This window comes from Pyxicephalus adspersus, chromosome 1 (genome assembly GCF_032062135.1).
Source record: "Pyxicephalus adspersus chromosome 1, UCB_Pads_2.0, whole genome shotgun sequence".
NCBI lineage: Eukaryota > Metazoa > Chordata > Amphibia > Anura > Pyxicephalidae > Pyxicephalus > Pyxicephalus adspersus.
In genome coordinates this window covers 92,526,722-92,540,963 of record NC_092858.1, presented here as the reverse complement: position 1 = coordinate 92,540,963, position 14,242 = coordinate 92,526,722, and the positions used below count along the sequence as shown (strand labels likewise).

The 14,242-nt window shown below is 39.5% G+C and overlaps 1 protein-coding gene across 1 annotated transcript; it reads left to right on the top strand.

Annotated features, from left to right (window-relative positions):
• The first annotated feature begins 235 nt into the window (after positions 1-235).
• Positions 236-12,483, top strand: MTFR1L (mitochondrial fission regulator 1 like). Its single transcript, XM_072419039.1, has 6 exons — positions 236-467; positions 3,137-3,241; positions 6,174-6,283; positions 7,839-8,047; positions 8,512-8,815; positions 9,528-12,483. Exons 1-6 carry the CDS (start codon positions 369-371, stop codon positions 9,637-9,639), a joined length of 939 nt encoding a protein of 312 aa, XP_072275140.1. The 5' UTR covers positions 236-368; the 3' UTR covers positions 9,640-12,483.
• The last annotated feature ends 1,759 nt before the right edge of the window (positions 12,484-14,242 follow it).

Genomic DNA, 14,242 nt, shown 5'->3' with positions numbered 1-14,242 from the left:
CCGCCCATCAGCACCCAGACGCAAGGTGATGTCCCGGCGTGTCCCTGAATAGCACATACTACGTACACTGCGTAACGTAGAGCGCTCCCCCTTAGCATGCACAGAGCGGCTTCTTTCGATTGGCTGAAGCTCCGCACTCCCTTCGGCTCTCTATTGGTTACCAAGTCACGTTACAACCACACTATCTTCCAGCTCTCTCTTCCTGTGATTGGCGAGGGAATAAACAGACAAGCTGTGATTGGATGAGATTTCCTCTATCTCCCTGCGGCTGCTATTGTTAGTGTGTGCAGCCGGCATATACTTGTGAGGTGGGGGCTCTCCTCAGTAAAGGGACATTTCTCGCCTTTCCCTGCGCCTCCCACCCGGCCATGGCCACCATGGATATACATAACGATGGCACCGAGGCCTGTGGGGTTCCTGAGGAGGAGCTCGAGGGGTGGAGAAACGGCAGGAGGAAGCGCTCCAAGGTGAGGGGGTTGGTTAGGCCGTATGCTTCACTTCCTTCGTATGTGTTCCGGTGTTACTTTATATTCAGTGCCCCCCCCCCCCCCCCCCATTCCAGCGAGCGTGCACTATCCTACGCGCGTTCCACAGTTTACTCTGGATTGCGCATGTAAAGAATTTTGTTCCCCCGCGTGCAGACCCGATCATCTGACCCCGCCCACTTCTTACTCCTGGCTGTCTGACCACGCCTATTTCGTATTCTCGAAAGATAATCATAAGACCCCGCCCACTTCTTATTTGTGAGCGCGGAACCAACATCTGACCCCGCCTACTTACTCCCGAGTGCGGAACCGTCGCAAGTCCCGCCCCCTTCTCACAACAATCGTTATCTGGTCCTGTCCTTTGTCCAATCAATTCCCTCACCCCCTCCGTACTCCCCAGCCGGTTATCGCCTGACCCCCCCCTTCTTCTGTTCTATTAAATTGTAGAGAGGTATGTACCCCTTTACACACACTTCCTGTCTGCTGGAAGAAACTGTTTCTCCTTGTATATTCTTATTTTTGCTGTGTTCTGTTATAAATGTCATAATTAACACATCACATCTTCTAATGATGTCCTAAGCCACTGACTTGAAAAAGTGTGCAAAACATTTTTTCCCCATAAGGGTTTTTGGTCGTTTGTTTACCTGGTAATCCTTGTATAAAATCTCAAAGAGAACGCCACACCATCAATAAGCAGAAACGCTGCAATGCCTAAATGCATTTTATGCATCAGTTTGTGGCCCCGAAATGCTCTATATATTTTACCTGTTTTTCATCTGAGCTATTGCATCTAATTAAAACACTTAAGGACTCTATGTATTTTGGTACTGTGTTCTCTTTAAAGCAATGTGGATTACTTTTCTGGGTGCAGTGGTTTCCTTTGTTTTTTTGGGGGGAGCACACCCAAAAGAGAGATACAAAAACTCCTAGTTTTATATTATTGTGTCAGATCCAGCAGCTCTAGTGACTTGGTCCAGCTGGTGCACCCCATCATTCTTTATATCCCCATAAGATCTGATCATCGCTGGATATTTCATACAGGAGTGTGTCCAAGAGCACAATACTTGGCTTGTACCATTGTGTATTACATGTTGGGAATGTTGTGTTTGTCTTGTGCTGTCTGTGTCCTTCAAACAACTGTCACATGGAGGTCAGCATGCGGGGTAGATCTGTACGGCAGCACAGCAAATGATTGTTAGTTCACATTGATTTGTGTATTTCTACTTGTACAAATAGTATTTTAGATCACTCTGTAATAGATAAATGGATCTAGTATTGCCAAGTGCCTTTCTATTTGTGGATGTGGAATCAGCATAGGTTCCATTGTTATAAGAAATTATTTAAAAGCCAACTGAACAAGGGAATTTATTGGAACAGCTGGACAGTGTAAATTCTAAGTATATCCTTTAGAAATAAACTTTTTCAATTTGTACAGCAGACCTCCAAAGTCATTTATCAGTGTGCTGTGACAGATTGATGAAAAACCGACGTGTGTTCTAACACTGAGAGCACAGCTGGGTACAGCTCGCTCACCCCCCACCACATAGAATAGAATGGTGCTGTATGTACATCACTCGTTTTTTCATCTGTCACTGGGGACAATCATGAAAGATCATTTCCAGCAGTAGTCATCAGATGTCTTAGAAATCGGATCCGAACACTTTGTTTTGATGCTTTTTCTAATTGCATTCCAAATAGAATCAGATTTCCTGCAGGTTAAAACAACAGGACAGATACTCAGAGAAGTAAAGGCCATGTTGTCTTCTTCAAGCTGGACGTCACAGGGTGAGGAAGTAAGGTACACTCGCATGTGGTGACTGCACTTTTAAAAATGATTTTTAGGACAGATGTCATAAGCTCAGGAATGAATCGGGAGATTTTGATGCCATGATTTCTAGGATGCTTATAGAATGGCGTGGGAGAGAATGAAGCCGCATTGCAGAAAACCTTGGTAGGATAGTCTGATAACAATGGGAAAACATGCCCTGAATGGCAGCGAAAACAATGTGAATTACAATGGAGGGGCCAAGGTAGAGAAGCTGGAAAAGTTACCTTTAAATTTGCTGCAGTAGAGGACATGAGTCTTTCCCGTGGCTACTGTTTCTGCTGAATGTGCTTGGTTAACGGGCCTGATATATTAAAGTTCTCCAAATTGGAGAATACAGGCAATCATGGCAGAACCTGGGTAATCCAACAAACCTGGAATTGCTTTATTAAAAAAATGAAAATATTAGCCAGCTACTAAAATATAAACCTGGACTAGATCATTTCCAGGTTTTCCCATGACAATTTATATTGCTTTAATAAATCAGGCCCAATGGTTTTGATATGAGGATGGGAGTTACTGTACTGACAGATTATACATTCACAGTTCAGCTAAACCTGTGCCCCTGCCTCCTTGTTGGTCCCTAAATACGATGGATGAAAACTCATTATTATACATCCCCAGTAATCATGCCAGACATAATAAACTAATCACTGTAAACTGGTGAATGTCTTTTGTTTCTAAATCCATATTCATGTTTAGTATTTTACAGTGTTTAGGAAAGTATAATTCTTGGTTATATGTATAATTAACAAAACAATGTCTTTCCATGTTCCGCCAAATACTAGGTTATGATGGTTACACACTTGTTATTTATGTATTTCAGATGATTCCAGTATGGGAGAACAAGGCTTGTGGTTCCTCTCGTAGTTTAGTTAGAAAAATTGGATCCCACCTACCCCTGAAGCCCTGCCCAAGAGCATGTTTTGAGGTATGGGTATGGAATTACAGCTAAAATGTGTGTATTGGAGAGACCAGCACACAATGTTCTTTTCTTTCTATCTGTGCAGCAAACATGAACATATTTCATGTAAATCATATAAAATTCTTACCACTATAAGTATTTGTGTCCTCTTAGAAGAGTAAGTCAGTTAGTAACTTTTTATTGGTGTTGTGCAGCCAGGTTGCTACCAATGGGTGTAAGGTTTTAGCTGTATTAAATATGTGTCTATTAGTTTGCTGATGAAGCATGTACATATACTTTCTCTAGGTTAATATTCATTACTACAGTGCTGTACCCAGAATTCTTTTTTTTTTTTAAGCCGGGTGGGATGAAATTTTAGGTGGGTGACAGCCCCTGTATTATGACCCAACTCATCAGTAACCACCCTAAAACAGCTAGGTGGTTACTGAAAAAAGCCGGGGTGGTGCAGCCAGCTACACTGTACTACTTTATGCTGACCAGAAAATGTATATTTTAGTTTGCCTCCTGGGAAGCTTAGAGATGCATTCTAAATCACTTTTCTAATTTTCAGATTCCATTTTGAATAGAATAGTTATGGCCTGTGTTTAAGAAGGCTTGAAAATTTGAGATAAGGGTTTTCAGACTCCTGATATTACATCATCACCAAGGGTTTCATTTATAAAACAGTGAATCTGACTTTTCCTTGTAAAAAAAAAATCTTTCCAAAATTGTTGAGTGTATTTTGATAGCAATAATGCTTGAAGCTATTTGATCGCACTCAAAATGAAAGTAAAAGCTGTAAACAGATTGCAACATTCAAAAGCCTTTGCTGGGTAAAGTTTTGTGTCTCTCACCCTAGAAAACCTATGGATACAACTAGAGATCTAGCAGTTGTGATCTAAAAATAGTTTTACTGGTTTGATCTGCCATTATTGCAAAAAAAAAATGCCTAAGGTCTGAATGAAGACCTTATCAAATGGATTAGTAATGAGGCTTTAATATTGTGTGTATGGTCTAAGCTGAACCCATGATCATTTCATGGTCACCTTTAACCACAGTCCCTGGTTGTTCAACTCTCAATTAAAAAACATATGATGATGGGACCCCTGCTTTTTTCCCTATGGTATTGGAAAAATCTAGAAAGGAGAAGTTGACCTGATAGAGGTTAAAGAAGTAAATGTGAGTCCTATACACTGAATCTTCCATAGTATGTCTGGTGTGATGATAAGCAATGTATACATTACTCATTAAGAGATAAACATTGAAGCTGCCATTGCCGACTTTTTGTTTTAAAATGCTTATTCTTTGGTTGATGCACTGACCCTCTGGCTTATTATCTCAGTAACTGAGCCACAACAAATGTGCAGACAAAGATCTTTGACTTGCCTGAGCTGCATAATTTGTCATATTGATATTTGTACACTGAGAATAACAATGGCAGGCCCCTTATTCTCTTATCCAAGGATTACTTTATTGGCCATAAAAAGGCTTGAACCTCTCTGACCATGTGGGTAAAGCTGCGTACACACTTCCAATTTTTATCGTTGGAAATGAACGACGAACGACCGATTGGCCAAAAATCGTTCGTAAAAAAAGTAACCAACGACGCCGACGAACGAGGATAGTCGTTGGAAATGAACGACCGGACCAGCGGATCGGATTGGACGACGATCGTTAACCATCTATCGTGTGTACGGTCGTTCAGTGATCGTCCATGGTCTGAGCATGCGCGGTGAACGAACGTTCGCTCACTTCCTGTGGTGCACGTCACTTCCTGTATCGTTCAAACGATCGCATCTATCGTGTGTACAATATCTTTGAACGATCGTGTCGTTATCGGTATGTACAGGATCGGTGCCATACGACCGTTCGCAGATATCGTGCAGGATCGTTCGTCGTTCGTTTACCAATGATAAAAATTGGAAGTGTGTACGTAGCTTTAGGATCTAGTCTTGTTGGTCACAGCTGAAAGTACATGGTAAAAAATTGCAGGTCTTGCAGTTCTTTTAGTTGCCGTAGGTGAGGGGTGTCAAACTCTGGCCTGGCACATCCTTTTTTATGGCCCCCAAAAGAATTCCTAATATAAATTACAGCTGGTCCACCTCTACTGCACTCCGTAATAACGGCTAGCCAGCTGCAATTCATATTAAGCTGCTGTTCCATAGACGCGAGTACAATGCCATTACTACAATTCCCGGCATCACTCATGTCTCTAGACCAGCCTATGCGTGTCCTCGCATTTTATAGACAGATGTGATGCAGGGAATTGTAGTAGCGTCATGTCTATTGAACAGCAGTCTATGTGTGGCCCTGCGGAGTTTATACTGACTGAATAATTAGGAATTATCAGGATTATTATCAGGAATTATCATAGAGCTATTGCTATAATAATTGTTTTACTGTGCCAGAGAATGCAATGTGAAACCAAACGAATGCAGCAACTCATTTGGTTTTACATTTACAGTAAAACAAAAAATATCAATAAGAAGAAACAACACATGAGAAGAGCATGCGGTAATATGCAGTGAATTCTTTTAAACAATTTAAATCAATCCACTGCATATTACTGCATGCTCTTCTCATGTGTTCTTGTTTCTTCTTTTTGAGATTGTTTTTTCAATAAATTTCAAGTTTGGCCCACGACTAAGTTTTTAATTTTGGCCCTCTGTGTATTTGAGTTTGATACCCCTGACCTCGGGGGTACTTTCTGTTGGTGATACCATTGGATATATCTTTCACTTTGTGTCATTAAACTTGGAAATATGGAAGCAGTCAGTACAGGGTGTCCTGACACACAAAGGTTATTTCGGGTCAATGACTCAAAAGCTCAAAATATTTGTTCACAGTGGTATCTTCCATATTCCTATCCTGACTGGTTCCTGGTAACCACAGATATTATCAACGTATTTTAGATAATTTCCTAAAATGTGATTCATTATGTATAACTTTTTCCATGTAGGCTCTTCCGAGTACCTCTGACTTGTATTTCACTGATGCACCTATTGTGCCCACATTAGCTGACATTAAGTGGATTGCAGCAGATGATGATGAAACGTATGCGAGAGTCAGGTATATTATTTTTTTATGTATTATGTTTTACCTGTAGTTTTATAAATTATTAACCTGTTTGGAGTTTTAGTCTGCACAGACTGTGTCCCCAGCATTTCAGCTAAGCATTTAAACAGCAATGTTTGAAATTCTCATTGATTCAAATCCACATAAGTTATTGATGGGTTATAAAGAAATTTCATCCCATAGCATTTAGAAAGTGTTAAAAATGCCTATAAATGATCCAAACGCTCACATTTTAGCACCTTTTTTTCCCTTAATAATGCTTAAAAACTCACACAAAGGCTGGGTGAAGATTAGGGTTTAAATTTAAAGTCGGTGTAGACTTGGTCTTAAACGCTACAGTTCTTAAGTTAGTCTGATCTTAGCCCTCAGTAACTTCCCTTACTGTTTTTAATGTTTTTATTTCCATGTGCTGCTGCAATTTGTAATACTGATAATTGATAACATTAGAAGGTTTACAAGAACATGCTTATAGATCAGCCGTCGTCAACGGTCCGCAAGTCCGCTGCTTTGGCTGGTGTCCCCCCCAGCGGGGTCAGGATAAGGACCCGCACCGGCCAGAGCCACGGACCATGTCTCCCGGGGACATTGCAGGCTCAGGGCAGTGGGCGGGTTGCAGGCTCAGATCTGCAATGGGGAAAGTGGGTGGGTTCGGACATTGACGTCACTCTGGGTGAAGTTCCTTCCCCTTTGAGTGACACGCGGCTCGCAAATGCGTGGTCCAGATTCTGTGCATTTAGTGCTCTGTAGGTCCGAAAAGGTTGGCGGCCACTGTTATAGATCACATACATGTGAAGTGTTTTACATTCCAATAGATTGTTTTTGTTTAGCCATTACTGTGATTCGCAATGCATAGCCATTTGGTTACATGTTTGTTTCAGGCGCTCTGCACCATATGGGTTTATTTTAAAAATGTCAAATCACATGCACTGGAATGAAAATGAATACAGCCAATTTTCAAATTGAAATAATTCTGTCACTAACCAAAAAAGCGGCTGTGGATACTCTGTATTACCTGCAGTAGCCTCAAAAATCTTGTAGGCTATCATTTTAATGAATGGGGGTCTTTTGGGTATTGTAAGAAGGGCTTTAGCTTTCCTTGTTCACATTCTCAATGATCCATAACTGATGGCTCCCTCACTGGCCAGGAGCAGTGCACAGGGGCAAGAAGATGTGGGCCAGTTTTGTTACAATCAGGAAGAAGCAGCACTGTCAAAAGGGCCTGTAAATGCACACATTTAGCTTGGAGGTAGCTCCAAGTATGGGTGCCTCTAGGTGTCTGCACCTTTTACTTAAAGGACCCCCCCCCCCAATATATCCTTTTTAATTAAAAATTTAACTTAACCGGCTAAAAAATATTGCTGATGTATGATATACTTAAAATAGACGATAAACACAACTGAATAATTAACACATAACTGGATTTTTCTGGTGCAAAAATGTTGGTGTCCTTTGTATGCTGATCCTTATTTTGTTTATAATATTAGGCATTTATATGATAACTATTACCTATAACTCTGTTGCTAATTTCTTTTTTTATCTGTTCATGTAGGAGTGACTCTAGACCCCTGAAGCACAAATGGAGGCCAAGCCCACTTTTAGTAATGCACAGGAATGCATCTGTTCCCAATCTGAAACTGAAAGAAGAGAAAATGTTTTCTTTGAAAAAACCGGTCACATCTTTAAACAGATCCACAGACTTGCAAGATGAGCTGAGCCTTTTGAGATCTCAGATTGCTAGAATAGTTGCTGGAAATTCAGGTATTGTTAAGCCACAAATATCACTCTTGTAATAAAACCTTGCTGGACCTACAATTAAAATATCCTATATAATATTTCACTGACTTTTTTTTTTCTTTGAAGGTTTGGAATGTGTTTCATTTTCAAGTTGCTTTGAGGCTAGGTGCCACGTGCCATGCTTTTAGTTTATGTAATGCTATTTCCTAAAGTAGATCTAAACCCTTGCAGTGTACAAGAAGGTTTTAATATGTTATTTTAAATGCAAATTTTAAATTTAGGCATGGTCACAGAATGGGAATGGCACAATTTTACATTTAGCTGTGTTAGACCCCATTCCAAAGACAACAAATATAAATATATATTTTTTTTTTTTTAATTTTTCACAGCAGTTGTTTCACATTACTCATTAAATTACATTACATTAATGAAGGGGCATTCAAAGATATCTTATCCTAGATACTGATATCTGACGTCTTCTCTTTCAGCAACTTCAGGCTCAACAGAATCTTTACCTGGCAATGTGGATACAAATACCCCTTTTGCTGACTTTGCACCCACTTATCAGTCAACCACATCATTTGTAATTAGTGACATTACTGAAGAGGATGAGCTGGATGTGTCTGAATATTCCACTTCTTCAATAATGGAAACTTCATTTACTCAGCAGCGGCAAATGGAAGCTAACATGTCTGATGATGAAGACTCTGTTTGTCTCTCCAAGTCCAACAGTTTTGCAGATATGATGGGAATTCTAAAGGATATTCATAAAATGAAAGCAAGCAGAGATTGGTAAATTCTATGAGCCTTTTCTTTACTTTACTGAAGGATCAGCAGTACTTCTCAAAATTGACAGATTTTATAAAATCAGCCAGAATTTCATTTTCTGAAGAGTTTTGCTCCCACCAAATGTAAATGAGAGGTAGTCAACCCTTTCCATTACATAGACCTTGCCTATTGATTGGTATTAAAAAAACATATTTATATTGACTAAGGCTACGTACACACGTACAATGGTTTTGGTGAGGGGGATAATCGCTCAGAGCTGATAATGGACGAGAATCTTGCTTGTGTACAGTGCTCGTCCTCCAAACGACCGTCCTGGCAGATCCAGAGACGATTGTAATACAAGTGAGAGGGAGAAAGCCCAGTGGGGTGCTGCTCCGTTGTTCATCCCTTCCCCTCTCCATAGAGCACAAAGGTGCTGTATGTACCGTGCTCATTCATGCGTCGTTTGTCGTTGGACAGAATTCTTTCCAACATCAATTTTTGCACGTGTTTACGTAGCCTTAGTAGTTTGCAAATATCAGGAGAGTAATCTGCTGGTGATGTGGCTAACCATTTAAATGCAAGCCATATAACTTTAACCATACGCTGTGTTAAGCATATGAGGAGCTGGACTTTTGACAGGCAAGTTCCATCTGTCAGTGAAATGACTTTTCATCCTGTACCTGAATCAATTCCTGTTTTTTAAATTATTATTCTATGTTTTTTGTTTTTGCAGGTCCAGTAGAAACCAGTGTTTGCATAAAGAAGAAGATCCTATCAATCTCATTTCAGAGGTCTTAAGGCAAAAGTTTGCACTTTGTGACCACGATGACCGAAATAACATTTAACCAAGTTCTTTAAATTATTTTTCTTCATGTTGTAGGATTCTGTAAAGGTCACTTATTTTGTTATAAACAGAGGGCAAGAATTTAAACTATTATTTTTTTCTGTGTGTTTTTATTAAATTTACATAAACCACTTGGTCCATTTTTGTTAGTTCACAGATTGCTGCTACACCGTGATAGACCTTTTATAATAGACTCTTATCTAGGCCACCACACAGGAATATGCTAATTAGTCAGAAATTATAACTACAGAATTATGAAAGGCTGAAGATAACTAAATGTCTGGCTGTCCTGTGCTTTGAGTGGAAATCTTAATGATGACATTTTTCACGGTCTTTAAATACTGTAATTCAGATTGAAGGACAACTAATTTCCAGTTACCAATGTGAAATGTTTTTTAGTCTTCTTGTGTTGGCATTTTACAGCAGGTTCTATGTACCACACTAATGAATTGAAATCTTTGCTTGTTATGGTTTAAAATTCCCATCACAGATTTATTACATACTGGAGACATAATCATTTGGTGCTGGATGGACTGAAAAGTAACAAAGTGCTGTAGTGTATTGTAATCCTCAAACATTTCTACGACCTTTAGGCCGCATTTTTATTTTTAATCTATGTCTTTCTTATTCCTTGTTTTCTCATCTGGCTGTAAAAAGTGTGCCTATGGCATGTGACAATGGTGTTTTAAAGGAAACCTGTACTGGAGAAACGTGTACACTGCTATTTCTTTCTAACTCCTAAAATGTCTAGGCCTTGACCTGACACAAAGAGAAGTGTGCAAAATAGTACAAGGCCATGGGATCAGAATGACAGCCAGGCAACTGGTACATTCAGGAGCAGTCAGATTTGGTAGCCCCTATATTCAAAATTGCAAGTTTACTTTAGGATACCAGATTGTATAGGAAATGTGAAATTTTGTCTGTTTGTGAAACAAAATTAAAAACTGTTACAATTTTCTAGATATGTATGCTAAAAGTTGTTTGCTATAAAAATATAATGAAATGTTTGGTTTGAAGGGCAGGGTCACTGAAAACTTTTATTTTAGTTTAAGCAGATTGTGTCACTTACTGGGAATTCACAGGCTCTGCATTTTCTTGTTCCACCTACCTGTGCCATTGGGTAATTGTTTATTTACTAAATGCCAGTTGAAATCTCTAGGTAACAAAGGTTTGACAATAATATCTTAGATCTGCTGGTAGTAATCACCTGAAAAACAAAAGAAAATATTGGGTTTCTTTATTGAGAAATTAAAGTATTTCATTTATATACATATGGGGTCGCATTTGGTGGTAGACTAAGGTCTAATATTCAAAGACTCCATTGTTTCCGTCCAGTGTATTCAGTCATTGTAGTCCATTTCATTACTCCATTCTCCTAATACAAAGATGTTGTTTTAATGCAAACCCCTTGAAAATGCAAGTTAAAAATTTTATATGCATGCATATTACCTTTAGGGAAATTTATTTATGTTATCTTGGCCAAATATACTCTTCTTGCAAGGAACTGAGCAGAGCTATCCCCTCTCAATCCTTGATTTTATTTATTTATTTATTTTTTATGACGTAACTGTTCAAGATATGATTTAAATAAGTAAAGTCATTTAGTCCATTACAAATTGGCATTTAGCCTGATCATTATATGAAGATTAGCATTATAGTGTGATTTGTATAACTGTAAGTGTAAAAGTAATCAGGCTAAAAACTGACAATTTTTTAAAATACATGTCACTTTTATAAATGTAGAGTGAAAAAATCCTGTTATTTGAACAAATAGTTGCTTTTGTTTGCTAAACATGGGCCTCACAATGTTGCATATGCATGTCCTATTCTTAACTTGCATCCTCAATTGCATTTCAAATATTGCTTTTGTTTTCTTTTGCATCATGACACCTTTAAACTTGTTTAGTTTATTTGCACTTTAACATTTAAAAATACACAATGAATGAAAGCCAGTATATCACTGTCTTTCATTTGTTGGTACTTCAGCGCTGTTTTGCAATGCAAAGTAACTCCTTTCCAGTGTAGCAGGTCTAATGATCTTGTGATTGCAGCCATCAGTAGTAACAGATGTGATCCAGTCCTGGGTTTTATGCATCGAATTGGTCGCATTAAACACCCTGCAACACTTCAATTAAAGCAGATCTTTTACATTTAGAACAAAGATATATTTGATAACTGAAAATTTATTTTGCTAGCACAAAAATATCCAGGTATAAAAGAAAACCTGTAGCCTGCTACACCTATAGTTGTGTCCAGTTCATTTCTAAACCTTGTTAAGTGTTCACTAATCTCACAGCACTAAAAACATAAATGTCAACATAGATTTTATTTTGATATCTGTTTGACACAGTGTTTGTTTCATGAATGTTTGCTATCCCATCTGTGTAATCTTTACGTACCTGTGCAGACATGTTCAATAATTTAGACTATATCTATGATGCTGTTTTCCTTATTTTATTTTGCCTTCAGATGAAGAAGTGCACATTTTACCTAACTCAGGCCACATATAAATATTATTGCTTTGTGAATGAGAAACCTGCCTGTCATGTATTTATCAGTAGGGCAAAATGCACAAACCCATAGCAATCAAACAGAATCCAACTTTTTGCTGATGTTAACTCTGATTAGTTGCTATCAGTTAGTGCAGTTTTATTGTTTGCACTGCTTTTATGTATAAGCCTTTCTTTTGTGCATTGTACTGGAGATGACATGGATTATAAGCTAATACGATGCTACCTGGACATCCAGCATGGCTTGTATGAAGGCTTTACATGCTACTGTTACATATAAAAACAGGTGCTGTACAGAATACTTATTTGAAATAAACATTTTCAAACAAGAATAAGTCTGTTTTTTACATATGTCCACAGTGTGTTTTTTAATGGATTTGATCTTTATAGTTAGAGATCCTGCTGCTGTTGTAGCTTAATTAACAAAGTGTATGTAAATCTATGTAAGTGTGAAAGGTCTAATTTCTGTTCACTTTTATGAAGATTTTCTGTTCTAGGAAATCTATTGTTTCACCAAAACAGAAAGAGAAATACCGTATTTTTCGGACTATAAGACGCTCCGGCCTATAAGACGCACCCAATTTTAAAGGAGAAAAACCTAGAAAAAAAAGATTCTGAACAAAATACTAAAAAATCACTCTGTGTCAATGTATCGCCTTCTAATCACTCTGTGTCAATGTATCCCCTTCTAATCACTCTGACACAGAGTGATCAGAAGGGGATACATTGACACAGAGTGATTAGAAGGGGATACATTGACACAATGTATCCCCTTCTGATCACCCTGTGCCAAAAAATCATACTCACCCGATACCGCGATCCCGCGATGCTGTGGGCTTCTTCTTCTCCTCGCTCTCCTCCTGGCTGCAGCGCGTGTCTCCTCCTCCTCCTCTGAGCGAGGAGAAGCCGACACGCATACCCCAGCGATCCCATAAGCAGGCTGATCCAGCCTGCTTATGAGATCGCGGGGGCACAGGTGTCGGCTTCTCCTGGCTCTCCTCCTGGCTGCAGCGCGTCTCCTCCTCTGAGAGAGGAGAAGCCGACACGCATCCCCCAGCGATCCCATAAGCAGGCTGATCCAGCCTGCTTACCGGATCGCGAGGGCACGTGTGCCGGCTTCTCCTCGCTCAGAGGAGGAGGAGGGGACACGCGCTGCACCCGGGAGGAGAGCCAGGAGAAGCCGGCACCCGTGCCCTCGCGATCCCGTAAGCAGGCTGATCCAGCCTGCTTATGGGATCGCGGGGGTATGCGTGTCGGCTTCTCGCTCAGAGGAGGAGGAGACACGCGCTGCAGCCGGGAGGAGAGCGAGGAGAAGAAGCACGCAGCATCGCGGGATCGCGGTATCGGATGAGTATGATTTTTTTAAATTATATTTAACATGTATTCGGTGTATAAGACGCACCCACTTTTCCCCCCCAGTTTTGGGGAAGAAAAAGTGCGTCTTATAGTCCGAAAAATACGGTATGTATGTAAGCACATCTCTTCTGGTAAGGATTACGCTTGGTACAGAATTCTCTTTTGTTCCTATCATGTCTCAGTGATAGGAATTAAAAACTTCACAATGCAATAGACACACACTGGTTTATCCACCAGGACAGTTGTTGAACCTCCCTAATGAGGACCTCAAAACATTTTATATTTAGATATACTTTAAGTTCAGTGTGAAATAATTCTGACTGGATTTCATTTTTAATGCTTTTTTTCCCAGTGATCCTCATCTTCAGCACTTAATAGTTCTTGGAAGATTTGAAGCATTTAGTACTAAAACATTGTAACAAGGATGATCCGTTAAAGGAATGGAGTCTGCCTTTTTCCAGTTCTGCACAGGGAACTTTGTTTTACCTATTTGGTGCTGGGATGAACACTGCCACTTCTCACATCACACTTCTTGGTGACTGAGCAGCAAACCATCAGTTTTTACCCTCTTTCATATTCTATTTAAATATCAACATTTAGAATAGAAAGCTTTCTGTGTAGTTATAAAACAAGTCGAAACATACCCCTTATAGCATCTGCAGTACACCTCCAGTTCTCCTTTATGCAAAGTTATAAGTTTACTATTGGGCTACATTTTGTACATCTAAATCCCCTGCC

What these genes read in the sequence shown, in the direction of transcription:
- MTFR1L (XM_072419039.1), top strand. Translation starts at nt 369, where the DNA reads ATGGCCACCATGGATATACATAACGATGGCACCGAGGCCTGTGGGGTT. An exon ending in GCCCAAGAGCATGTTTTGAG is followed by an intron (nt 3,242 to 6,173) that starts GTATGGGTATGG and finishes TTTTCCATGTAG; the next exon opens with GCTCTTCCGAGTACCTCTGA. An exon ending in ATGAAAGCAAGCAGAGATTG is followed by an intron (nt 8,816 to 9,527) that starts GTAAATTCTATG and finishes TTGTTTTTGCAG; the next exon opens with GTCCAGTAGAAACCAGTGTT.